A 26,749-nucleotide genomic window follows, 5' to 3' on the forward strand; every position below is an offset into this window, starting at 1 on the left:
AAACCTTGGTTTCTATGATGTTGTATTATGTACCTTTGAGTCAGTTCTATTCATAGAACTCCTCCTGTACAGTTTCCAACGAGTGGTTGGTGGGTTTGAAACGCCAATTTTGCAGTTAGTTTGTACAGTCCTTACCGTGTATATATTTGAAATTATATGTGAAATCATTCAGTATTTGCCCTTTTGCAACTGTCCTGTTGCTCAGTGGCAACCCACAGCTTACAAACTAGAAAACATTTGTTAACTGTAAGAATTTATAGGTCTGTTGGAATAGGTGTATATGGTTCTTATTTAGCCTTATTTATTTTAATGCAAGAAAAGGTTTAAAGCCCTTTCAATGATTTTGAACTATATGTGCAACAACTTTAAGGTGATTATGAGGGAAAATTTGTTACAAGTATGGGTGGTTCTGGGATCCTGTCCTGGAGTTGTAGGATAAGTACTGGGAATGCTATCTCTAACAGGTCAGCAATTCAAACCCACAAGCCACTCCTAGAGCTGCAGGAAAATGCATATACTGGACCTCAACGTTATTTGACCCACAAGATCAGTGATTCAAACTCACCGGCCTCTCTTTTGAAACCCTATACAGGGTCACTGATTCGGAAGTAACTCCATGACATAACCACCACCTTATTCAGAACAAACTCCACACCACTTAAAAACAAAACAAGGGTTCAGTTCAGTCATTTCAAAGTGAAGGCAAATATACATTGCATTAAAGCAGGGCTCCAAAGGTGGTGGCTGACTATGACACTTTGAATGTGTTTGCCTCTCCACATTCCTGCAGTAATCCAATCTCATGCATCAGGCTCTTGAAAAGAACTTCCTATGGTATGACACTCGTTAATGCGCTGGACTGCAAAGTTGGTTTGATTTGCAAGCTCGGCAATTTAGGTTCACTAGCTGCTCCTTGGAAACTATATACAGAGTTGCTATGGGTCAGAACTGACTTGACGGCACTTAAGAACAATATGCCACTTCTGAGTTTACCATTCCGCAACTTTGACCCATAATTTTCCCTTTCTGATTACAGAGTGGAGTCAACTGAATTGTAAAAATTCTAGTCTGTTCCTGTCCTGGGCCATGACAGAACTAGTTCTAAGCCTCTATAAATGGGCAAGTACTGGTGTAGTCGTAGGATGCTCATGACCTTGTTTTTCCTTTTATCTGTTAACAGACATTTCAGTTCTACCTTTTGGCTATTGTAAAAAGTGCTGCAAAGAACACTGGTTTACTTCTGTTGTTGTTGTGAAGTGCCATCGAATCAGTTCCTAACCATAGCAACCCTGTATAGGGTTCCGAGGAGCAGCTGATGAGCTTAAACTCCCGACCTTGCAGTTAAAATGGCTTTGCAGTCTGACACATTAGCCCATAGCGCCACACATACTTCTGTACCTGGTCCTACTTTCACTTAGGAGAATATTCCTAGGATTGGGATTGCTGGGTCATATGGTAATTCTGTGTTTGACTTTGTGAGGTACAAACTTTTCATTAGTGTCTCTTCCATTTTGCCAGTAGTATAGGTAGTACTGTAGGGTAAGCACTGGTCTGCTCACTGATGTCAGCAATTCAAAACCATTAGAAGAAACTGAAACTTCTCATCCATTGCTGGTTGGATAAGTCTAGGACTACTAACCACAAGGTGGGATTCTGGTGCGGCGCTGTGGATCGGCACTGAATTGCGAACCACAGGGTTGGCAGTTCAAACCCACCAGTTGCGCTGCAGAAACCCTATACAGAGTCACTATGAGTCAGAACTGACTTGACAGCACTTAAATAATAGCAGCCACCACCACAAGGTTAGTGTGGTACCCTTTGGGAGAAAGATGAGTTTTGGAAACCCTATACAGGGTCACTGAGTTGGAACCATCTCAGTGGTACTTAACAACAACATGTATCTGGTTTGTTGTTAAGTGCTGTCGAGTCAATTCCAATCCATAGTGACTGTGGACAGGGTTTCCGAGTTAGCTGGTAGGCTTGAATCGCCAACCTTGAAATTCAAACCAACCTTGCAAATCCAGTGCATTTACCCACAGTGCCACACCAGCAGGACTCCATGTATCTGACAGTTAATGTGCCGTCAAGTCGGTTCAGACCTATAGCAACCCTCAATAGGGTTTTAAAAAAGCAGTTGGTGAGTTTGAACCGACAACTTTGTGGTCCAATGCATTAACTCATAATGTTATACCAGGACTCCTATGTATTTGATAAAGGCCTAATAATCCTTTTTTTTTTTTTTTTTTTTAACTTCTTTATAATAAAAAGACAATACCAAAAAAAGGGCAGAAGACTTGCAAAGATATTTCACCAAAGAGGATATTTGAATGGCCAAAATGCACATGAAAGATGTTCAGTGTCGTTAGCTATTAAACCCACTGCAGATGAGTTGATTAAGCTGTAGGATAGAGCAGAACTTAGAAATGCCCCATAGGGCTTCTAAGGCTTAATTATTTACAATAAAGCACTGCCTTATCTTTCTCCTAAGAGTGTCTGGTGGGTTTGAACAACAGGCGTTTTTTTTGTTGTCGTTGTTGTTGTTTTGTTTTGTTTTGTTTTTGTTAGCAGCCAAATCTTAACCCAAAGTGTCATCAGGTTCCCTTCATTAGCCATTACTGTTAAGTCTGTTGAGTTGGTTCCAATTCATGGTGACCACCCTATTTCCAACGAATGACTGGTGAGCTTGAGTAGCTGACCTTGAAGTTCAAACTGAGTTTGCAGTCGAGCACATTAGCCCACAGCTCCACACAAAATTGAGAAATGATAGTTTTCAGCAAGGCTGTGAAGAAACTGGAACTTCTCATCCATTGCTGGTTGTTGTTGCTATAAAGTGCCAATCGAATCAGTTACAATCACACTGACCCGGTATAGGATTATATACACTATACTACTTGTATACAGGATCACTATGATTGAACTGCTAACCTTGCGTTTCAAACCAGCATTACAGTGCAGCACATTTACCAACAGCACAATATCATTCTAAAACAGACTCCCATATCATTCTCACTTGAAGAAGGCTAGTAAGTTTGAACCAATCACCTTGGAGTTGCTAATTACCTAACTATTGTGCTGCCAGAGTTCCTTAACTTTAGTACTTTTAAATTTAAAGATACATGTCTATGCTATTTGTAATAAAATATGTGAGATTAATTAAGTTTGTTGTATTTTAACAGAATCGCGAGAAAGAACTTATGGGTTTCAGTAAATCAGTAAATGAAGCACGCTCAAAGATGGATGTAGCCCAATCTGAACTTGACATCTATCTCAGTCGTCATAATACTGCAGTGTCTCAATTGAGTAAGGCCAAGGAAGCTCTAATTGCAGCTTCTGAGACTCTCAAAGAAAGGAAAGTTGCAATTGGAGATATAGAGGCAAAACTCCCTCAAACTGAACAAGAATTAAAAGAGGTAAATACTAGTTTCTGAGTGTCATCTGAACTTTGACCCTGTTATATATACCAGGGGACTCCAAAAATGTTTGTGGAAAAATTGAAAAGATAATGGAATTTTTCCACAAACTTTTTGAAGCGCCATCATATACACACATGTTGTTATGAAGTGCTGTCAATTCTGACCCATATCAACCCAGTATACACACATAAGTCTTTTTTAATTCCAGTATCTGAAGTGACTGATACAGACTTTTTTCATTGAGTATTCTCTTTCCAAAAGAAAAAGATTAGTAAGTGTAGCCTTTTTATGCAACAGTAGATGAAAATGATATAAATGAATATTCAGATATCTGAGTTAATGTTTGTTTTTGTTTTCAACTTTATGAATATAATATTTTCTCTCTTGGGGTTCTAAAATGTTATAAATTAATAAATTACCTTGCTTAGCTCAGGAGTTCCCCTCCACCCTTCCCTTGAGTGAATTAGGTATCTAAGGAATTTCATGAACTTGAACATTATCTCCAAAGTCTTTTTTTAGACAGGATGATATGGCAACAGGAAGTGCTGTGTTTGAAGACAAATTGTACTGAGAATAAAAGTTTTATTTTTCTAAATGCACACTTTAGTCAGGGCATACCATACACATGTAGAATTTAAATGTAAACTGAAATTAGATCCAGTAGATTTTTCTAACTTCCTTAGTGATACACAGGTTTCTATGTTTTTGTTAAATAACTTGTATCTATAACTTGGGTTTTCATTTATGCCAGTGATGGATAGTATTAGTACTAATAATATAAAGCAATGAGTCATTAGAATTCCAGCCGAAAAAAACAATTACAGCTAAGTTGGAAATAGAAAAAAATTAGTTTTGGTTTGTGAGCTTTTATGTGGTCACACACACTGGCAGTGTGACTTTTTTATTCAACTCTAGGACTGTTGAAACATATTGCTCCCCTCTTCATTTTCTTATCTTCAGAACTGTGGGTCACTGGGGTTTTCCCCCTTTGATTACATTAGAAAGGCACACACCATAATTGTAGTCCTGTTCAACTCCCATACCTGAATCTATTTTTGGATTAAGGCCGGATTTAAGAATTAGGACATGCCTTCTGCATAGTGATAAGATGCCAAATTGTGATTTCCAAACCTTAGCTCTATTTTCTCTACTGAAATGGACTGCTACTATATATGTAACAAATATGTTTTTGTTACTTCTATGTTTTATATTACTGTTTCCCAAAATATGTCCTATAAAACTAAACCCATCCATATCTTTTGAAACCAAACCATCAGTTGCTGTGTGATAGCTGAGTTCCGGTTCAAGTGTGTGTCTTACTATTATTGGAGTAGTCCATATACTTTTACGCCACTGTTTGGCATATTTAAGATCTAATGCTTCTGGTATTCATTTACATTCCACTTTTAGAAAGAAAAAGAACTTCAGAGACTTACACAAGAAGAAATAAATTTCAAAAGTTTGGTCCATGATCTTTTCCAAAAAGTTGAAGAAGCAAAGAGCTCTTTAGCAACAAATCGAAGTAGGGGGAAAGTACTTGATGCAATAATTCAAGAAAAAAAATCTGGCAGGATTCCAGGAATATATGGAAGATTGGTAATGTATATTTATTTAGGAATGATTTTACATTTTTCTGATGGACTTCATTATAAATTGTTTTCTTATCGTGGCATAAAGAACTGTATATTGAGTCTCACTGTACATAACATTTTTTTATGTTAGGGAGCATCCATTTTAAAATATTCCCTCTTAAAAATACTGGGGCTTGATATCATTTTTTTATGATACTGATCCTGCCATGTTAAAAGTAAATTGTTCCTTTTTAAGTTTGAGATGATTCAATTTATTTTATACATTTAATCCTATCTATTGTATAGTTTTTCAGTGCATACCTGATAAATAACTAGTTGTTAACTGCCATCAAGTCAGTTCCAACCCATAGCGACCCTGCATAGGGTTTCTGAGGAGCAGCTGGTGAGCTTGAACCACCAACCTTGTAGTTCAAACAGCTTTGCAGTCTGGCACATTAACCTACAGCACCATACTGGTACTCCAAATAACTAGTAGTGGTAATTTTATTAAAAACCCTATTTTGTTAGTGAGTTGGTCGAAGGTGTGTTTACAAAATCAGATTTCTATTCAGTTCAAACACATTTTGTTTAACTTTACTTATTGCAATTCCCACAACGAAACATCACTTAAATCTTAATTTTATTTACTTTTTTTTTTTAAGGAATAAAAATAATTTAATTATCTGAGTTTTATACCATTATGCGGAATTTACAGGAACCCTGGTGGTATGTGATAGGAAAAGCACTGTACTACTAACCACAAGGTTTGTAGTTAATACCCACCAACTGCTTGAAGAGAGAAAGATGATGGTAGCGTAGTGGTTATGAATCGGGCTGCGAACCACGAGGTCAGCAGTTCGAAACTACCAGCTGCTCTGCAGGAGAAAGATGAGGCTTGCTGCTCCCGTAAAGATTTACAGCCTCAGAAACCCTGTTCTGGGTCAGAAACGACTCGACGGCACTTAAAAGTGGTATGTCATAGAATAAGCACTGTACTGCTAACCACAAGGTTTGCAGTTCAAACCCACCAACTGCTTGAAGAGAGAAAGATGAGGCTTCCTGCTCCTGTAAAGATTTATAGCCTCCGCAACCCTGTATAGAGTCACTGTAAATTTTTGTCAACTCAATGACCGTAGGGTGTTTTGTGGTTTGGTTTGTTTTTGATGCTCAATATGGCTAAGATGTACATAATCACCTTCATTATATAGAAATCAACAGAAAGTAATATAGAAACGCTGGGCTGGCAGTTAGTCAGCCCAGGTGGTGCTGTGATTAAAGCATTTGGCTGCTAACCAAGTTAGCAGTTTTAACTCACCAGCCACTCCATACAAAAGATAATGGCAGTCTGCTTTTGTAAAGAATTTGTAGCCTGGAAAACCTCTGGAGCAGTTCTACTCTGTCTTATAGAGTTTCTATGCATTAGAATCAACTCAGTGGCCTACAACAACAGGCAAGCAATTGAGGGACCATTATAACTTCTGAGCCTGATGTGGGAAAGGAGCTGTTTCTTTAGCTAAAGTGGTGGGGTGCGGTGTTTACATGCCTGCTAGTAATTTGTACTCATAACTCTATGGTTTCCAAGGAGTGACTTGCAGGTTTGAGCCACAGATGAGTGGTTACAATTTGGCACCATACCGTGTTTCAGAAATCTATGTGAATAAATAATATAATAACCTGTGTTTTTGCCTAATTCCTTGCTAAATTACCTCTTAATTTTTTCCCCTTCCTCCTAATTATAAGGGGGATTTAGGAGCCATTGATGAAAAATATGATGTTGCTATTTCATCTTGTTGCCATGCCTTAGACTACATTGTTGTTGATTCTATTGATACAGCCCAAGAATGTGTAAACTTCCTTAAAAGACAAAATATTGGAGTTGCAACGTTCATAGGTTTAGATAAGGTGAGTATTGTTTATTAGGAGCTGTGTATAATTTAATTTTTAAATGGCAGTGTTTCCTTTTTATAGTTTTTCAGTGAGTGCCCGATAGATTTTGAAAGTTGTTTTACTCTCCTAATATTACAGTTGTGAAAAAAATCATTCAGTGTAAAGGAATATACATTCCAATGTTAGAGTGATTGCTACTTGACAATTCTGACTTGCACCACCAATAACTTGTTTTTATAAATGAAGGACCCTGCTCCTGATCAACAAAATGGCATTGCAGCTACACCAAGTGGTGCTATTGAATAAAGTCCTGTTTGGTTAAGCTTCCAGTCCTGGAAAGCTTAAGTCTTTATTACACCTAGAGACCCTTCCCCTGGAAGTTTCAGGAAAATCTCCATAACCCCACCCATTGGAAGCTTACCAGAACTGTATCAGGATCACACCACCTTAAATACCCCAGTCTGTAAGAAAACAGGCAGGCTCTTGGTCTCTTTTGGTGATTTAGAGTACCCCCTCCCAGGTTTACTCTCAATAAACCTGCCTGCTATTGAAGCCAAGACTCTCTCCTCGTCTCTTTCTTATTTCTTAAAATAAGAGTTTGATGTTATTGTTAGACGGTTCTGACTCAGAACAACAGAATGAAACATTGCCTGGTCCTGAGCCATCCTCACAATCACTGTCATGTTTGAGTCCACTATTTCAGTCCTACTTGTTGAGAACCATCATATTGTATGCTGATCGTCTACTTTTCCAAGCATGTTGTCCTTTTCTTGGGCGTATTCAAAGTACGTGAGACAAAGTCTTTCCTGCCCTAGCTTCTATGGGGCATTCTGGCTGTACTTATTACAAAGCTGATTTGTTCTTCTGGTAGTATATTCAGTCTTCTTCACCAACACCATAACTCAGATGTATCGCTTCAGGTATTTGGTGGGGATTGTAACCTTGGCAATGAAACGATATACAATAGGATGAATGTAAAGTTAGGGTTCTCCCATGTAAACTATCACATAATTCACAATAAAACTTTTTTTTTTTTTTTTTTAATCGTGTACTGTTCAGTGGGTTGTCAGTACACGTAATGTAGTTCACCATTTTCTAATTTCAGAACATTTTCATTGCCCCAAGAAGAAACCCCCATACCCATTAGCACTCTTCATCCAACAACCCCTGTTGTTGATATGTGCTGTGGAGTTGTTCCGACTCATAGTGACCCTATACAGGGTTCCCAAGGCTGTAAATATTTATGGGAGCAGAAAGCCTGGTCTTTATCCCGCAGAACAGCTGGTGGTTTCAAACTGCTGACCTTGCGATTCACAACCCGATTCATAACCACTATGCTACTGGAGCTCCATAACAACCCCTGTTAGCAGCTAATAATAATCTACGTTGTGTTTATAGATTTCTCTGTTTTGTATAAATGGAATTAATGATGAGGCCTTTGGTTTATGGCTACTTTTATTTAGTATGCTTTTAAGGTTAATCCGTCATGTACTCATTCCTTTTTATGGCAAAACTAATACTCCATTGAGTGCTTATGCCACATTCAATTTCTGGACGTTTGGACAGTTTCCACTTTTTGGCTGCTTTGGCAATAACATTGCTGTCAACATGTACGGACAAGTTTTTGTGTGAACATACGTATTCATTTCCTTTGGCATGACACTGTAGGATAAGCACAGGACTGCTAACTGGAAAGTCAATGATTCAGACCTGCTTGCTGCCAGCCTTCCCAACTAGAAAAAGAGGGCCGTCTGCCCCTTCAATTTTAATCTCAGAAACCCATTGCTATGAGTCAGAAACAACTCTTCGGCAGTGAGTTTGGGTTTTGGTTTATGAATGTGTGTATAGTTTTTTTTAAAACTGGCAAACTTTTCCACTGTGGCTACACTGTTTTACTTTACCACCAGCAATGCATGAGGTTCCAGTTTCTCAGCATCCTCACCAACACTTGCTATTTTTCACCTCTGTGTTGTTAATAGCTATCCTAATGAATATAAAATGATAATCTTATTGTGGTTTTGATTTATATTCCCTAAGGCAATGAAAGCCTTGGAATGGAGATGTAAGATAAACACTGGACTGGTGTCTGCAAGTTCAAACCAACCAACCACTGTCAGAAACGCTATACAGAGTTGTAATGAGTGGGAACCAGCTCAACAGCACACAATTTCTACTAATGATAGCAAGCATCCTTTAGTTCACTTAATATAAACCATTTGTTTCTCTTTACAGAAATATCTTCCTAAGTTCTTTGCCTATTGGGTTTTTTTTTGTTGTTGTTTTTGTTTTGTTTTGTTTTGTTTTAATTAATCCTGTACAAGTCCCTTTTCATATTACATGAATTGCAAATACTTTCTCACATTCTATGGGTTGCCTTTTCATTTTCTTGGTGCCCTTGGAGACAAATGTTTTTAATTCGATGAATTTCTATTTGTTTACTTTGTGCTTTTGGTATCATATCTAAGAAGCCTACTGCCTTACCCAAAATCATCAGGATTTATGCCTCATAATTTTATACGTTCTATCTCTTGAGTTCAGTTCTTTGGTTCATTTTGAATTTTTGTATGTAGTGTAATATAGCAATCCAGCGTCTTTTTTTGCTGTTATTACAACACCATTTGTTCATAAAGTTATTCATTTCCCAATTGTGTCACCCTTGATGAAAATCATTTAATAGTAAATATATAAATTTGTCTCTGGGCTCTTGATTACGGGCTGCGAAACTTAAGGTCAGCAGTTCGAAACTATCAGCTGCTCCGCGGGAGAATGATGAGGCTTTCTGATCCCGTAAGGATTTACAGTCTTGGAAACCCGGTACAGGGTCACTATGGGTCGGAACAGACTCGACGGCACTTAACAACAACAATAGAAGTTACAAATCAGAATGCTGACTTCAAAGTCGACAGTTTGAAACTACCAGTGGTTACGCAGGAGAGAGATGAGTCTGCTCCTGTAAAGATTTACAGCCTCGGAAACCCTGTGTTAGGGTCACTGTGAGTTGGAACCAACTCCAAGGTACTTAACAACAACATATGTGTAACTTCAGGACATTATCAGCCAGGCATGTTTACTATAGCTTTGGAGTTAGGAAATTGGTACATTTGTTTTCTAATTTTATTCTAATCTGTCAGGACTGTTTTGGACTATTCTGGATGGTTGAAAATCCATGTAAATTTTAAGATTGGCTTATTGATTTTCTGCCAAAAAAATAAGGCAGTTGAGTTTTTATCAATTTAAGAAATATTGCTCATAAAATTATTAACTTTTCCAACTATGAACATGAGATGTCCGTTTTATTTAGGTATTCAATTTCGTGCAAAAATGTTTTGCAGCTCTCAATGTACACTTTTTGTTACATTCCTGAAGTATGTTATTTTTAATACTTTTGTAAAAGGAACTATCTTAATTTTATTTTTATATTGTAAGTGTGTTAAGTACCACTGAGTCAATTCTGACTCAAAGAGCAACCCAGTATAAGATTTCTGAGGAGCAGCGTGTGGGTTTGAACTGCTGACTTTCCATTTCACAGTCACGTCCTGATACTGCAGTGCCACACATGTGTATGTGTTAATCTTGGCCCCACAATCTTGCTGAACTTAACTAATTTTAACAGATTTATGTGGATTCATGAAATTCCATGTGCTAGGATCTTAACATTTATGAATAGTGATAGTTTTATAGTAGCATTCTTACAAATACAATAAAGTAATAATAGTACTTATGCAGATACTCAAAACTTCACATAGTTGCCTTACATTATATGCATGTTTATTACCTAAGTGAATAAGTACAAGAATGTTACATTGTTTATTTTCTTATTTTTAGATGGCAGTTTGGGAAAAGAAAATGACCAAAATTCAAACTCCTGAAAATACTCCTCGATTGTTTGATTTGGTAAAGGTAAAAGATGAGAAAATTCGCCAAGCTTTTTACTTTGCTTTACGGGACACCTTAGTAGCTAATAACTTAGATCAAGCCACAAGAGTAGCATATCAAAAAGACAGAAGATGGAGAGTTGTAACATTACAGGGACAAATCATAGAACAGTCAGGTAATAGTGGTTGCTTTTCTAATCTATTTATTTTCTATTAAATAAACTATTTTATTCGTTTACCAAACAAGGCTCACTTCTCTCCCCTGTTCTACAGGTACAATGACAGGCGGTGGAAGCAAAGTAATGAAAGGAAGAATGGGTTCATCAGTTGTGGTTGAAATCTCTGAAAAAGAGGTCAGAATCTATAAAATTGACTTTTTGAAAAAAAATCTTTATTGAGATCTGATTTCTCATAATGCAAAATTTACCCAATTTAAGTATTGCTATTATGTGCCATCTACCATTCGTCTGTCAATTGCCATTCTGTGATGATTTATGTCTTGCTGTGATACCAGAAGCTATGCCAATGGTATTTTAAATACCATCAGGGTCACCCATGGTGGACAGGTTTCACATGAGCTTCCAGACGAAAACAGACTTGGAAGAAGAAAAAACTGACTACTTCTGAATATTTATTCTCTGAAAACTTTATGAATAGCAGTGGAACACTGTCAGATAGCACCAGAATGTTGTCAGCTCTGGAGTCCTGGTGTGGTGCTACAGGTTAATGCTCTGGACTGCAAGATTGGTTTGAACCACAATGTCAGTGGTTCAAGCTCACCAGCCATACCTCAGAAATCCTATACAGGGTTGCTGTGATTCAGAATTGACTCGACAACACTTAGCAGCAACGTAAGTGCCAGAAGATGAGCCCCTAATGTTTGAAGACAATCAGAGTATGACTTGGGAAGAGCTGCCTCCTCAAAGTAGACTTGACTGTAATGTTGCGAATGCAATAAAACTTTTGGGACCTTCATTTGCTGATGGAGCACAGCTCAAAATGAGGAGAAGCAGCTGTATTCATTAATAACTGGAATATGGAATGTCCAAAGTATGAATCTAGGAAAAGTAGTTGTGAAACATAAAATAGATTTCATAAATGTCACTATCGTAGGCGTTAGTGAGCAGAAATGGACTGGTATTAGTAATTTTGAGTCTGATAACTGCATGGTTTACTGTACTAAGAATGACAAACTGAAGAGGAATGGTGTCACTTTCGGCATCAAAAAGAACATTTCAAGATCTAGGTTAGGAGGACTTATTAATACAACTATTACTCTAGTTTACGCACCAACCACTTTTAAAGCCAGTATGATTAAATTGAAGAATTCTCCCAACTTCTTTAGTTTGAAATTGATCAATCATGCGATCTAGATGTATTGATAATTGCTGGTAATTGGAATACAAAGGTTGGAAGCAGAGGATCAGCCTTTTGAAATATGACCTTGGCAATAGAAACAATGCTGGAGATCACATGATTGAATTTTGCAAGACCAATGACTTGCTTATTGCAAATAACTTTTTTTAAGCAACATGAAATTCACAGGGATCTCGCCAGATGAAATACACAGAAATCAAATTGGCTATCTCTATGGAAAGAGACATTGGGAAAAGCAACAATATCATCAGTAAAAACAAGGCCACGAGAGCCAGTTTTTCTTATGCAAGTTCAGGCTCAAGCTAAAGAATTTTAAAACAAGTCCATGAGAGCCAATATACGACCTTGAACATACGACACTTGAATTCAGAAATCATCATACTGGAAGTAAGCAAAAGTCATTAAGAAGACAAGAGGGGGTGAAAAAAAAAACTAAAATGGATTTGACATGAGACTTCTGAAACTTGTCCTTCAGCATAGAGATGTTAAAACAAATGGAAAAAATTACATGATAAAAATGGCTGAATAGAAATTTTCAAAGGATAGCTCGATAAGACAAAGTCAAATATTATGAAGGAATGTACAAAGACCTGGAATTAGAAAATCAAAAGGGACAAACATGCTCAGCATTTCTCATGCTGAGGGAACTAAAGAAAAATTTCAAGCCTAGATTTACAATATTCAAAGATCTACTGGTAGCATAGTGGTTACGAATAGAGCTGCTAACCTCAAGGTTGGCAATTCGAAACTACCAGCCATTCGGTGGGAGAAAGATAAGGCTTTCTGCTCCCGTAAATAGCCTCGGAAACCCTATACAGGGTCACTATGAGTCGGAACCGACTCCATGGTACTTAACAACAGCATAGGCAAAATACTGAATGATGCAGAAAGCATCAGAAGAAAGGGAAGGGGCTGCACAGAGTCACTATACCAAAAAGCAATGGTTGATGTTCAGCCATTTGAAGAGGTAGCATGTGATCAAGAACCAGTGATCCTGAAGGAAGAAGTCCAAGGTGCACGATGAAGGTATTGACAAAGAACAGGCACCAGGAGTAGGTGGAATACAAATTGAAATCTTTCAACAAACTGATGTGGCACTGAAGACACTCATCTAAGAAATTTGGAAGACAATTAATTACCTCTTCAACTGACTGGAACAGATCAATGTTTGTGTCCATTCAAAGAGAAGTGACCCAAGGGAATGCAGAAATCATCAGTCAGTATCATAGTATCTCATGTAAGTAAAACTTTGCTAGAGATAATTTTTAAGTGGCTGTAAACAGTATGTTTACAGGGGACTGCCAGAGATTCAACCTGGATTAAAAAAAGGACGTGGATGGAGGGAGACCTTTGCTGACATCAGATGGTTCTTGGTTGAAAGCAGAAAATACCAAAAAGATGTTTACCTGTGCTTTATTGACTGCAAAAAAGCTTTCAGTTGTGTGTATCATATAGCAAGCTATGGGGACAACATTGCGGAGAATGAGTATTGTGGAACATGTAATGTGCTCATGAACCTGTATATTGACCAGTAGTTCAAACAGAACTGAATGGCTTAAAACCCTTTAAGGTGTGCTCCGTACTCTATGCTCCATGTTTGTACTCTTTCATCATACTTATTCCGTATGAAGAAAAACTTGACATCAGGGTTAGAGGAAGACTTATTACAACCTGTGATATGTAGGTGATACAACCTTACTTACTGAAAGCAAAGAGGACATAAAATGCTTATTGATGAAAAACAAAGACCACAATTTTCAGTATCGGTTGCATCTCAATGTGAAAAAAAAAAACACCCCAAAATCCCTACCACTGGATCAATAATGATGACATTAGGATTTTTGTTAAGTGCCGTCGAGTCAATTCCGACCCATAGCGATCCTGTATAGGGTTTCCAAGGAGCAGCTGGTGAGTTTGAACCACCGACCTTGCAGTTCAAACAACTTTGCAGACTGACGCATTAGCCCACAGTGCCACACCAAGACTCCAACATCAGGATGTTGTTGCTGTATGCTGTGGAGTGGGTTCCAACTCATAACGACCCTGTACAGGGTTTCTGAGGCTGTAAATCTTTATGGGAGCAGAAAGCCTCATCTTTCTCCAGGAACAGCTGGTAGTTTTGAACTGCTGACCTTGTGGTTCGCAGCCCAATTCGTAACCACTACACTACCAGAGCTCCTTAACGTCAGGATAAAGGGAGAAAATATTGAAGTTGTTAAAGACTTCATTTTGCTCTGATCTAACCATCAACACTCATGAAAGCAGCCATCAAGAAATCAAAGGATGCATTAAAATCGGTTGTATAAGGTCTCTTTAAAGTGTTGAAGTTTGAAGACTAAGGTGTGCCTGACCCAAGCCATGGTATTTTCAATAGCCTCATGTGCATATGAAAGTTGGACATTGAAAAAAGATGCATGTGAGTTATGGTGCTGGTACAAAATTGTTAAAAGTACTAATGAGTGCCAAAAGAACAAACAAATCTGTGTTAGAAAAAGTACAGCCAGAATGCTGCTTAGAAGCCAGGATTGCCAGACTTCATCACTATGGGGAGTACCCAGTGCCTGGAGAAAGACAACATGTTTGGTAAAGTATAGGGTCAGTGAAGAAGAATAAGACCACCAACTAGATGGATTGGCACATTGGCAGCAGCAGTGGGTTCAGGTGTAGCAATAGTTATGATGACTGGGCAGTGTTTCATTTCATCAAGTTGATGGCACATAACAGCATAGCAACGATTAAGTGTCAAGAAAGTTGGTTTGGATGCATAGTGACTGTTTTATGATGGTGCTGCTGGATTCTTTGTTCCACATAATTTTCTAAGCTGAGTTCATTTTATTGGTAAATTTTCTTTTAATTTGCAGTGCTCTTCATCATGAACCAAATACTGTTTTTAATTTATTATTCCCAGCATAATATAAACTATGTGACTTTGTAATTCATAATGGCCAATACCAGTCCATTTTAACTCACTGTTGCCTAGAATATGTCTTTATGCATTCTATTTATATAGCCATAGTGCAAATAATAATGAGTGTTTGCAGCGATTTCTTCTTATTTTGAGTTGTGCCTCATCAGCAAATGAAGATTACAAAAGTTTTGCTGCATCCACATCATTAAAGGCAACTTTATATTGAGGAGACAACTCTTCCCCGGTTCTATTTTGAGTGCCTTTCAACCTCAGGATCTTTTCTTCTACCACTGTTTCAGACAGTGTTCCCCTTTTTTCACAAATTTTCGGTGACTAAGCATTCAGAAAGAAGTACGGCTGTCACTTTTTCGTCCTAGTCTTTCTTAATCTGGAAGCTCAGGTGAAACATGTCTAACTTGGAGTGGTGACCCTACTGGTGTTTGAAGTACTGGTAGCTTAGCTTCCATCAAACTACCAAAGTATGACAGACCTTAACACATTAGAATTTATATACATGAATGATAGAGGATTTTTTAATATAAAATCTCTTAAAATACAGCAAAAACTTGAGATGAATGTTTGTGACTTTTCTTTGAAAATGTTTTATTCCTGTAATTCATATAGTCCCAACACATATATGAGAATGTCAAACTGTTCAGGAAAAATACCGTTTTCCATTTTTATTCTCAGTGCACTTGATACATTTTTTTCTTCCTTAAAAACTCATCTTAAATTTCCTGGATACCTAACTTTTTGCAAAGTTAAGTGTTCAGTGTTGTCCCTTGTTTTGTTTTTAATCCCCAAATTTTAAATTCTATGTGCTTACATTTAGGTGTTTACATAATGTATTGCTTTGGAGTGAAATTTATTTCAGTGCTACTCTTTGTAGGTAAATAAAATGGAATCACAGTTGCAAAGAGACTCTCAAAAAGCAGCCCAAATCCAGGAACAAAAAATACAACTTGAAGAAGCAGTAGTTAAATTGCGACATAGTGAACGAGAAATGAGGAATACATTAGAAAAGTTTACTGCAAGCATCCAGGTATTCCTTTTCATTAATATTAGCAAAGCAAAAGTGGTTTTATACGCGTAAGTTCTGTCTCTTGACAATAGTATTTCTCAGGATACTAATGCAACCACAGCTCTTTGTGTTTTACATTTGTATTCTATACACATAAATCTTTCCTTTGCAACTGACATAACCTGACCAGTTGCCTTTGAATCAAATGCAACTTAGGCAACAACATTTGTACACAATACAATTGCTCTCCATAGAATTTTCAAGGATGAACCGTTTGAAAAGAAGTTCTGGTAGCATAGTGGTTACAAGTCGGACTGCTAATCACAAGATCAGCAGTTCGACACCACCAGCTGTTCCATGGAAGAAAGATGTGGACTCCTGCTCCGGTAAAGATTTACAACCTTGGTAACCATATAAAGAGTGGCTATAAGTCGAAACCGACTCCAGGGCACACCACCAACCATCCTTTCAAAAGCAGAACAACCACAAGGTCAGCAGTTTGAATCTACCAGCTGCTTCATGGGAAAAAAATTAGGCTTTCTGCTCCCGTAAAAATATACAGCCATGGAAATTATATTCTGGATCGCTATGAGTCGGAATTGACTCCATAGTATACAACAACCCCACCACTATTTATTTATTTATCTGCCTCCACCCACCCCCCAAAAATTTTTTTTTCCTCCCCCTGAAAGTACACAGAAATAATCACGATCCGTTTTTATGTATGATCTTCACTTTTTTATATGAAAATTAAATTTGTATTATTTGGTTCGTGTATATCACAGATTGTTTAAAAGCACGTGCCAATGTTAAGTGCCTTCAAATAGATTCCAACTTACTAGTTACCTTGCATATGGTTCCCAGGGAGTGACTGGTGAGTTCAAACCGCCGACCTTAGTGGTTCAAACCAAGCTACTGTACTTTTATTCATGTAAGAAATTTTGAAGCTCATGTAAATTTAATTTGTGTTGTTATTGCAAAGTATTTTTTTTGTATCACAATTGATTAATGTTTTGTATATTTATATGCATTTCCATGTTAAACAGTATATAGCTATACTGTTATACGGTTTCATTTAGTTATTTCCTCAGGATTAATTTCTGAAATTATTGTTGTCACACATTATGGGTATAAAATGTAAGGCATCTGTTACATAATGCCAAACTATCCTTCCAAAAAGACTGTCCTACTAGTAGCATGTGCAAGTCATTAAATACTGTTGTTAAGTGCTGTCAAGTTGGTTCTGACCCGTAGCGACCCTGTATAAGGTTTCCAAGGAATTCAAACCAACTTTGCAATCCAGCGCATTAACCCACAGCACCACACCAGGACTCTTTAAATACTAGGTATAGTATTAACTAAGTATTAAGTTTGCTTCTCTAATGAACTAAAATTGGTGTTTTAGCCTATTTGCTTGCCCTTGAGTTCACTCAATAATTGGTTGTTTTCCTTCTTTATACTAGTTTATGTTTTATACACTTTTTAAAACGTTTTTGTAGCGCTTATCAGAGCAAGAAGAATATTTGAATGTTCAAGTTAAGGAACTTGACGCTAATGTACTTGCTACAGCTCCTGACCCAAAAAAGCAGAAACTACTAGAAGAAAATGTTAGTACTTTCAAAACAGGTATGTTTAAAGATGCACTTTTTTTTTTAATAATTGTAAGAAACAAAATTTTAAACTTCGAAGTGTTTAAAATAGCACGTTTTAAATATTTCAAAACAATTTTTTTTTAAATATTAAAAAACAGTAGTAACTACATAGTCTAATTTGTGTGACTGCATAGATGGTTTTATATTTTTTGTTTCATTCTCACAATAAAGCTATAAAATATTAAGATCTTAATTTGACAGATAAGGAAATTGAGGCACCAAGTGATTTTATATATTTGCATAAGGTTTCACAACACAGCATGTGGTAAAAAAATTCAGGACCAAAGCAGTATGAGTCCAGGGCCTGTATGTTAGCCCTAACCGTCACAAAATCCTTCAGTGTAGTAGTAGATACTTTATATATAGATTAAGAAAACTTAACGATTAGAATACACATAATCACTTTATCAACACATACAGGAAGTTGATAATAGGGACATGAAGAAAAACAGTGTTGAAAAACTTACAAAATAGATTTTTCATGCCAGACACATGTAGCCTGGGTGATTCATAAGCTAATGGGCAAAATTATTTCATTTTATGCCTGTAATTAAGTTCCCTGATCGTGTACTTGACTAACCTGCTCTTCTTTGCATGTTGGCTTCAAGCAAACATACATGGACATCTTGCTATTGTTAATGCTGTCTTGTCGGTTCCTACTATGCATAGTGACCCTGTATAGGTTTCTCCCTTTTTTTAATTTAATTTAAATAGTATTCACTTGAGATTATTTTCCCCTTTGCCTTTAATTTTAGTATTTTGTTTGTGCCAACACATTGATGGTCGCCCCATACTTTCCTTGTCCACTCAACTATAGTATTTGGTAAGATGAAGGGTTAGAGAAAAAGAGGAAGACCCCCAATGAGATGGATGCATCAAGTATGGCAACAGTAATGAGGTTGGCCCAGGATCGGACATTGTTTCCTTCTGCTGTGCATGCATAGGGTTGCTATGAGTCGGTGCCGACTCAATGGCACCTAACAACAACAACGACCAATTAAAAGAAAACGAAAAATATAAATCTATGCTGTTTATACTATGACACAGAGAGATTGTAGGAATTCATTTTATTCTTGAAGAGAATGGCTTGACTTTGTTAGGAGCTCTATATGTTGTTGTTACGTGCCGTCGAGTTGGTTTCGACCCATAGCGACCCTGAACAGGATTTCCAAGGCTGTCAATCTTTACGGGAGCAGAACGCCTCATCTTTCTCCCACGGAGCAGCTGGTATTTTCGAACTGCTGACCTTGTGATTCGCAGCCTGATTTGTAACCACTATGATACCAGAACTCCTTAGGAGCTCTGTATAGTTTCTATTATGTGAGAACTGGTTATTCTCAGCACAAAACCAGAAAGCAAACAAGTTGCCATAAAATTGTCCAACTCATGGCACCTCCCCATATGTGTCAGAGTTGAACTGTGCTCCATAGGGTCTTCAATGGCTGTTACCTTTGGGGTGAGTAAATTGCCAGGCCTGTCTTATGAGGAACCTCTGAGGGGACTTGTATGTGCCACAACTTACAGATAGACATGCTGTTAGAAGTATTTTTTTAAATGCATGGAAGTACTTGAAACAGACAAATGCTGTAAAGAATTTTGGGGGGTCAGGTTTGGAACCCTTTTCAGCTGCATACATGATCATCCCAGAAAACAAAAACCCCTTTACCTTGGAGCAGATTTCAAGTCAACTTGACAGTGTATGGCAAAATAGAATTGCCGTGTAGAGTTTCCAAGGCTGTAAATGTTTAGGGACAGAGACTGCCACACTGTATACCATGGAGTATAAACTGCTACATTTCAGTTAGTGGCCAAGCACTTAAGCATTACACCATCAGGGCTTCTGACCATTCCCTAGTCATTATGTATAATTATGCTAACCTCCATAGCAACTGGTGCTTGCCTCTACACCTGTGCCTAGTACACCGGAACCTAAGGGAATGCATTACTAGATTATAAACATAATTTGATTGCCTCTGTCTAATGTATAGGGCAGGTGACTATCTAGATAATAGTAATTTTTCACTCAGCAAATTAATAATTCAGTATATAGTCTTATCACAGGCAAAAAATAAGTATGAAAATACACAAAACTGTGTTATAAGAAAAAGGTTAAAAGATCTTTGAAAAGTGGCTTTAAGAAGGCGTTAAGAAACAAATGGTGGGGTAGGTTCACAGATCAACCAAAGCACTTAATCGTGTATTGTAGAACAACAATAAGATACCGAGATTCTGTTTTGCCTGCATCAGGTAAGTGATGTTGCCTAACGAAATTTATATCTAACAAGTGATAGTCATTTTTAGCAAAGAAATGAAATAAGTTCTCTGTTTTAATTTCAGAATATGACAGTGTGGCTGAGAGAGCTGGTATAGTAGAAGCTGAAGTTAAAAGATTGCACAATATTATTGTAGAAATCAATAACCACAAACTCAAGTCTCAACAAGACAAACTTGATCAAGTAAATAAACATTTAGATGAATGTGCTTCCACTATTACAAAAGCCCAAGTAGCAATCAAGACTGCAGACAGGTAGAGTATGCACAATACCCTAACTTTACTTCTTCCTCATTAATTTATTAGAATATTAGTATTTATGTTGCTGTTGAACTACTAAACTTAAGTGACAGGTTATTTATCTAATAGAACTATAAGAGTAGTCTCCAAAAAGTTCATCGAAAATAGAATTAAAAGATACTAGAATTTTTTTACGAACTGTTGGAAGCCCCCTCAGGTATAGTAAAGTTTGCTCTTAAGTGCTATTGAGTTGGTTCCAACTTATAGCGATCCTCTATAGGGCTTTCAAGGGGCAATTGGTGAATTTGAACTGCCAACTTTGTGGGCAAGTGATGCATAGGCATAAGTTGGTGAAATAGTGATTATGTTGCTATTGTTAGGTTCTGACTCATGATACTGTGTACAACAGAACAAAGTACTGCCCAGTCTTGCACTGTTCTCAAAGTCATTGACAGTTTTAACTCTCCCATGCATGCAAAGCATTTGAAAATACCATGGTTTTGAACAGGCATACCTTAGTCTTGAGCTGCAGATGTGTTCAAGTTCTTGACTGCTGCTTCCATGCATAGTGATTATGGATATCCAAGTAAAATGAAATCCTTGATATTAATGTTTTATCATGATGATTATCTGGTTAAGTTGTTTCAGAGAACTGTTCAAAGACAAAACATTAATAAACCATTAGTTCATGTTTAGAATAGAATTATGCTTAAACTAAGCTTATAGAAATAACTTTGATAAGGGAATAAAAGTGCACCCAACCATCCCCAACCTCCCATTCTGGAAGCACTTCTTGCTCTGACTTGAACCTAAGGTATGTATTTGAAGGTACACAGTATTATTTTTTTTTTTTCCACAAATGGTGTGCCCCCGTAAATAATACACACACAAGACATACAGAATAGCAGAATGCTCCTGCACACATCTCCATGATATTTGCAGAAGTTAATTCAGCCTCATTTTGTAATCCAAAAATATTATATATGACAGAAGTTTAGGCCATGGCTCAGTTTCTAATACCACAGCAATCAGAAAATCATGGTATATCAGTAGCATCGGCACTGGACTTTGAACCACAAGGTCAGCAGTTCAGACCCACAACCTTGCTCCTGGGAAAACCTTATACAGGATTGCTGTGAGTCAGAACTGACTCAACTGCTTTTAACAGCAATCAGAAAATAGTTGTAACTTTTTAATTTTTGCCTATAAATATAACCCAGTCCTTTCGAGTCATGTACAAGAACATTGAACCCACTGAAGCTTGTGCATAAATTATTCACTATCAATTGGAAGTATAAGCAAAGCAAAGCCTACATTGGCATAAATACTGTACTTGCTGTGAGAACTCTTTATCCAGTCTGCATTGATATAGTTACAATTATCTTTGTCTGGCTTTTAATTGATAGAGTAAACAAAGCAAAACTGGTGGACAATTGCTCTTGGTTCAACAATTGGTTATATAAACCTTATATCATCTTAAGTGAAACCATTAAGTTATTTTAGGTCTGCTTATTATTAAAAATTGTGTAAGACTTAGAAAAGCAATGAAATATAAATGTCTTGATCTTATTTTAAGCCTAGGTTCATCTTTATGCATTTATACTCTGGTTTCAATATGAAGTCCCATTAACATCACAAGCCTGTTCAATTTACCATAGGCTGCAATAATTGAGGAAAATACCTAATGTAATGGAGTTTTTATGAGTAGGGGGTGAAGGGAGCTGGGGATTCAAATTTAAAATCTCAAATCTGACAAGAAAATATGATCATTCAATGTATATAACTCATGCACAAACGTTGATATAAACAAAATGTGATTCAAGGATGGCTAATTGTTCTTAAGTTTAAAAAATTAATTGATAAGAAGATTCCAATGTCACAAGAAATTTTTTGGTAGAGTTTCAAAATCAGAATAACATCACACATTAACATTTTTAATGTATCATTTTGTTTAGAAATCTTAAGAAGGCGCAAGACTCTGTATTTCGCACAGAAAAAGAAATAAAAGATACTCAGAAAGAAGTTGAAGATTTAACAACAGAGCTAAAAAGTCTTGAGGATAAAGCAACTGAGGTTGTAAAGAACACAAATGCTGCAGAGGTAAGATTTATTCTGTGTTGATGAGAAGGGAAGTTAACAGAATTTGAAATATAAAGAGTTGAATATCAGTGTCTTTTGTATAATAAGTGTTTACTCTAGGTTTAAACGTTTTATAACTTTTTTTAAGCAATAGTGTATTGGAAAATACTAAATTAAGTTAAAAGAATATTGTTGCAAAGTCTTAGAAACCTTTATCTAACTATTGTTTCTCAAAATACCCTCCATCTAGATCTTAGATCTGTATGAAGTCTGAAGGGACAAAATCAGGGTTTATGTGATAAGGATGGGTAAGGTTTCCAGTGAAATTATCATAGGTCAGCCAATGAGTTAATACATTGTCTTGGTGGAAAACATTCCTTGTCACTTATTTCCTGGCCTTTTTTTCACCACCATAGTTTTAAATTTTCTTAAAATTTCAAAGAATACCCTTTCGGAGGGTCTATCAGATTATCCCTTAACTTTTGGGGATCTCAAATAGCCTGAACCTGACCTGCCTTGTAGCCTTGAATTTAACTTGTCATTGGAAACCGCTGTTTAGATTGGCTTAAGCCTTAGACCTCAGGGTTGATTTGAACCTCAGGGTCAGAGGTTCAAACTCACTGATTATTACTCAGAAACCCTATACAGGGTCGCTATGAGTCAGAAAGGACTCTACAGGACTCGATAGCACTTAACAAGACTAAGACCAGGTATATTACTGAGAGAACTTTCCTGAACCAACCACTGATTGCATAGGAATGTTTTGTTTGGAATTAACTCATCCATGAGTGAACTGGAACCCTACTAGCAGTCTTTTTCACTTATCCTTGTATAAGTAATTTAAGATTCTACTGCCCAGAAATCATCACTTTGAATCTATGTGTCCAATGTGAGAAAGTTAAGGAGTAAATTTGGGTAAGGAATATATATGTATATAACTTTCTAAAAATTAGAAAGGTTTTTAAATTTAATTTGGGAATGGTATTTGGAGAGATTGTGAACTCCTTTTTTATCTTTGTAATGAGAGACAATCTGTTCTTTGTCTGGGAGGAGTCCCTGGGTGGGGACTCAACTACTCACCAAAAGGTTGGAGATTTGAATCTACCCATAGGTACCTCAAAGAAAGGCTTGGTGTTCTACTTCCAAAAATCAGCCATGGAAAACCCTATATAGCACACTTCTACACTGACACACATGGGATCAGCGAGTCAGAATCAATTCCATAGAAACTGATTTTGTATTTGGAAAGATTATATCTATTGTAGTTCTTCTTAATTTTATAGGAGTCCTTGCCAGAGATCCAAAAAGAACATCGTAGTTTACTTCAAGAACTGAAAATAATTCAAGAGAATGAGCATGCACTTCAAAAAGATGCACTTAGTATTAAGTTGAAACTTGAACAGATAGATGGTCACATTGCTGAACATAATTCTAAAATAAAATATTGGCAAAAAGAGGTAAGACGGGTATCACTTAAATTTCACTTATTATAATGTGTTTTTTTATGGAGAAAGTTGGTATTTCGTTTGTTTTTGAGGGATTTTGTGATTCTTAATTCCATGACATAATCACTTCTCACATTTGGGGGAGATAATAGACTACCTGTAATAATCTAAATGTTTATTAAAAATCTAGGTAACAGTTAAAACTAGTTAACTGGAATTTCATACTAGGGATAATCTGAAGTTTGGAAAAAAAGACTACATGAACATATTAGAAAATTAAAGTCCTTTTAAGAACTCACACAGAAATTTGTTAAAACTCCTTAACATACAGTGTTTTAGTAGGTGTGTAATTTATCACATATTGTCCATTTTTAAACAGTTAGCCTAGTGTGCTGTACTTTCTCTTACAATCATTTTTAAATTTTAGATTTCAAAAATATCATTGCATCCTATAGAGGATAATCCTGTTGAAGAGGCTTCAGTTCTAAGCCCAGAGGATCTTGAAGCAATCAAGAATCCAGATTCTATAACAAATCAGATTGCACTTTTAGAAGCCCAGTGTCATGAGATGAAACCGAACCTTGGTGCCATTGCAGAGTATAAAAAGAAGGTATGGATGCTGTTGTGTTGAATAGTTCAAAAAACCCCATTTGATAAACTTTAATATTATATAATTCTAAGTGCTGTTGAGTCAAATCTGACTCACAGGGAACCTGTGTGCTAACCTTATAGTTAGCAGTCCAGCGTTTCGCCTGCTGTACCTCACCAGAACTCCTTTATATATAGTTAACCATGTTGTCTCCCTCACTGATAACCTCATTTTTGTCAGATTAGATGGTTTTCTCATGATAATTATCTTTTCATAGGAAGAATTATATTTGCAGCGGGTAGCAGAATTGGACAAAATTACTTCTGAAAGAGATCATTTTAGACAGGCATATGAAGATCTTCGGAAACAAAGGCTTAATGAATTTATGGCAGGCTTTTATATAATAACAAATAAATTAAAAGAAAATTATCAAATGTTAACTTTGGGAGGTGATGCTGAACTGGAGCTTGTAGACAGCTTGGATCCCTTCTCTGAAGGAATCATGTTCAGGTTTGTGACTATAAACATATTTGAATTCTAATATTGTCTGTACATATTCTTAAAAACAGTGTTTCTTGGAAGTGGTATATGTTGGTTAGATCCAAAACTTCAGCTTTACTTAATGGCACATACTAATTAGTTCACATACTGACATTTTACATCATATGTTATAGACAAACAGCAAATACTGGCTCTTCACAAAATGTTCAATCTCATTTTCCAGCATCTATTTCTTTTTTTAAGACATTTTAATCATTGAGATTTAGAAATTATAAAGTAAAACATTACACTGAAAAAAGTGAATAGTAAAAACATTACATACTATTTGGTGGATATTTAGTTCTGTGACTGTCAAAAGCAAATTAGAGTTTTCAAAGGAATGTGTTAAGAAACTAGTTAACAATCATAAGAGTATTATTAACAAATAATTTGAAGAATAAGAGAGTTTTCTGGTTTCAGTGTTCGACCACCTAAGAAAAGTTGGAAGAAGATCTTCAACCTTTCTGGAGGAGAAAAAACTCTTAGTTCATTGGCTTTAGTATTTGCTCTTCATCACTACAAACCCACCCCCCTTTACTTCATGGATGAAATTGATGCAGCCCTTGATTTTAAAAATGTGTCTATTGTTGCATTTTATATATATGTAAGTAGCCATTTATGACTTTCATTTTGAAAATTGTATATATTGTTGTTAAGTGCTGTCGAGTCAGTTCTGACCCATAATGATCCTTGCACAGGGTTTCCGAAGCTATAAATCTTATGGGAGCAGAAAGCCTCATCTTTCTCCTGTGGAACAGCTGGTAGTTTCAAACTGCTGACCTTAAGGTTTGCAGCCCGATTCATAACCACTACACTACCATATAGTATCAACTTAATTTATTACTTTTGAGCTTTTCCCATATTCTTGAACTCTGTGTCCTATAGTATGAGACAAATATTTCCATTTTGGAAACAAATAAATTGATGCTGCACCTAGCACCAGAATTAACAATTATGCTGCCTGGAGCTTTTTCCACTAGGAGACTTCTAGGCAAACGCGCCCAAAATTTCCAAGTTACTCTGAAAGTAATACTGTTAGGGGTATTATCTATGCTGTCTTTCCTATTCATTTAAGTTCACCAGTGTAATGTTGATTTATAGCCCAAAAATGATTTTAGCAAAATGAAGCCTTAGGTATTTATTATGTTCTTTACCTGCTATTGCTTAACATTTCTAATTTTTCTTTTCTCTTTAGGAACAAACAAAAAATGCCCAATTCATAATAATTTCACTTCGAAATAATATGTTTGAGATTTCTGATAGACTTATTGGAATTTACAAGACATACAACATAACAAAAAGTGTTGCTGTAAACCCGAAAGAAATTGCATCCAAAGGACTTTGTTAAATTTCCTATCACTGAAGACTCCTTGAATTCATTCTGCATTGTCTCTTACATTTTTTGTAAATGGTTTATTGTATAAAATATTCCTGAACTGAATCACAAAATTTAATTTTGCGCTGTGAAGACATTTTTTAAGTATAATTTTAAAAATCCTTATACCCTTTTTGAAGTTCTAAAAGTCTGACAATTTTTTTACACCTCAGACTTGAAAAAATTAGATACCTGGAGGGTTAGGTAACTTGCCCGTAGTCCCAAGTTACTACCAGGAGAACAAAAAATCTGATGCACATTAAAGCTTTAAGATCAACTGATCAGTGAGCTTAGTATGCCCTCGTGAACCTTCAGTCTACACTGGAAAGTTGCCAACTAACCTTGATCAATTCAGATTTTCTGTTTTACTTAGTCTATAAATTTGATTACCGCTGTATTTGTTAAGAGCCATCAAGGCAGTTCCCACTCATAGCAACCCTGTATAGGATTTCCGAGGAATGGCTGGTAAGCTTGCACCACCAACCTTATAGTTCAGACAGACTTT

At 36.5% G+C, this 26,749-nt stretch overlaps 1 protein-coding gene across 2 annotated transcripts in view; it reads left to right on the forward strand.

Moving 5' to 3' along the window:
- The window catches only part of SMC4 (structural maintenance of chromosomes 4), a 44,924-nt gene extending 18,523 nt beyond the window's left edge, over positions 1-26,401 (forward strand). For both annotated transcript variants that reach the window (XM_006861786.1, XM_006861787.1), the window contains exons 10-23: positions 3,177-3,410; positions 4,824-5,009; positions 6,725-6,886; positions 10,697-10,922; positions 11,020-11,099; positions 15,921-16,073; positions 17,552-17,678; positions 20,042-20,231; positions 22,172-22,316; positions 23,579-23,752; positions 24,168-24,350; positions 24,607-24,839; positions 25,290-25,473; positions 26,065-26,401. In XM_006861786.1, the coding sequence (XP_006861848.1) occupies positions 3,177-3,410; positions 4,824-5,009; positions 6,725-6,886; positions 10,697-10,922; positions 11,020-11,099; positions 15,921-16,073; positions 17,552-17,678; positions 20,042-20,231; positions 22,172-22,316; positions 23,579-23,752; positions 24,168-24,350; positions 24,607-24,839; positions 25,290-25,473; positions 26,065-26,217 (2,430 nt within the window). In that variant the 3' untranslated portion in view covers positions 26,218-26,401. The remainder of the gene's footprint in view (positions 1-3,176; positions 3,411-4,823; positions 5,010-6,724; positions 6,887-10,696; positions 10,923-11,019; positions 11,100-15,920; positions 16,074-17,551; positions 17,679-20,041; positions 20,232-22,171; positions 22,317-23,578; positions 23,753-24,167; positions 24,351-24,606; positions 24,840-25,289; positions 25,474-26,064) is intronic.
- The last annotated feature ends 348 nt before the right edge of the window (positions 26,402-26,749 follow it).

The sequence above is a fragment of the Chrysochloris asiatica genome, unplaced genomic scaffold (assembly GCF_000296735.1).
Source record: "Chrysochloris asiatica unplaced genomic scaffold, ChrAsi1.0 scaffold00043, whole genome shotgun sequence".
Taxonomy (NCBI): Eukaryota; Metazoa; Chordata; class Mammalia; order Afrosoricida; family Chrysochloridae; genus Chrysochloris; species Chrysochloris asiatica.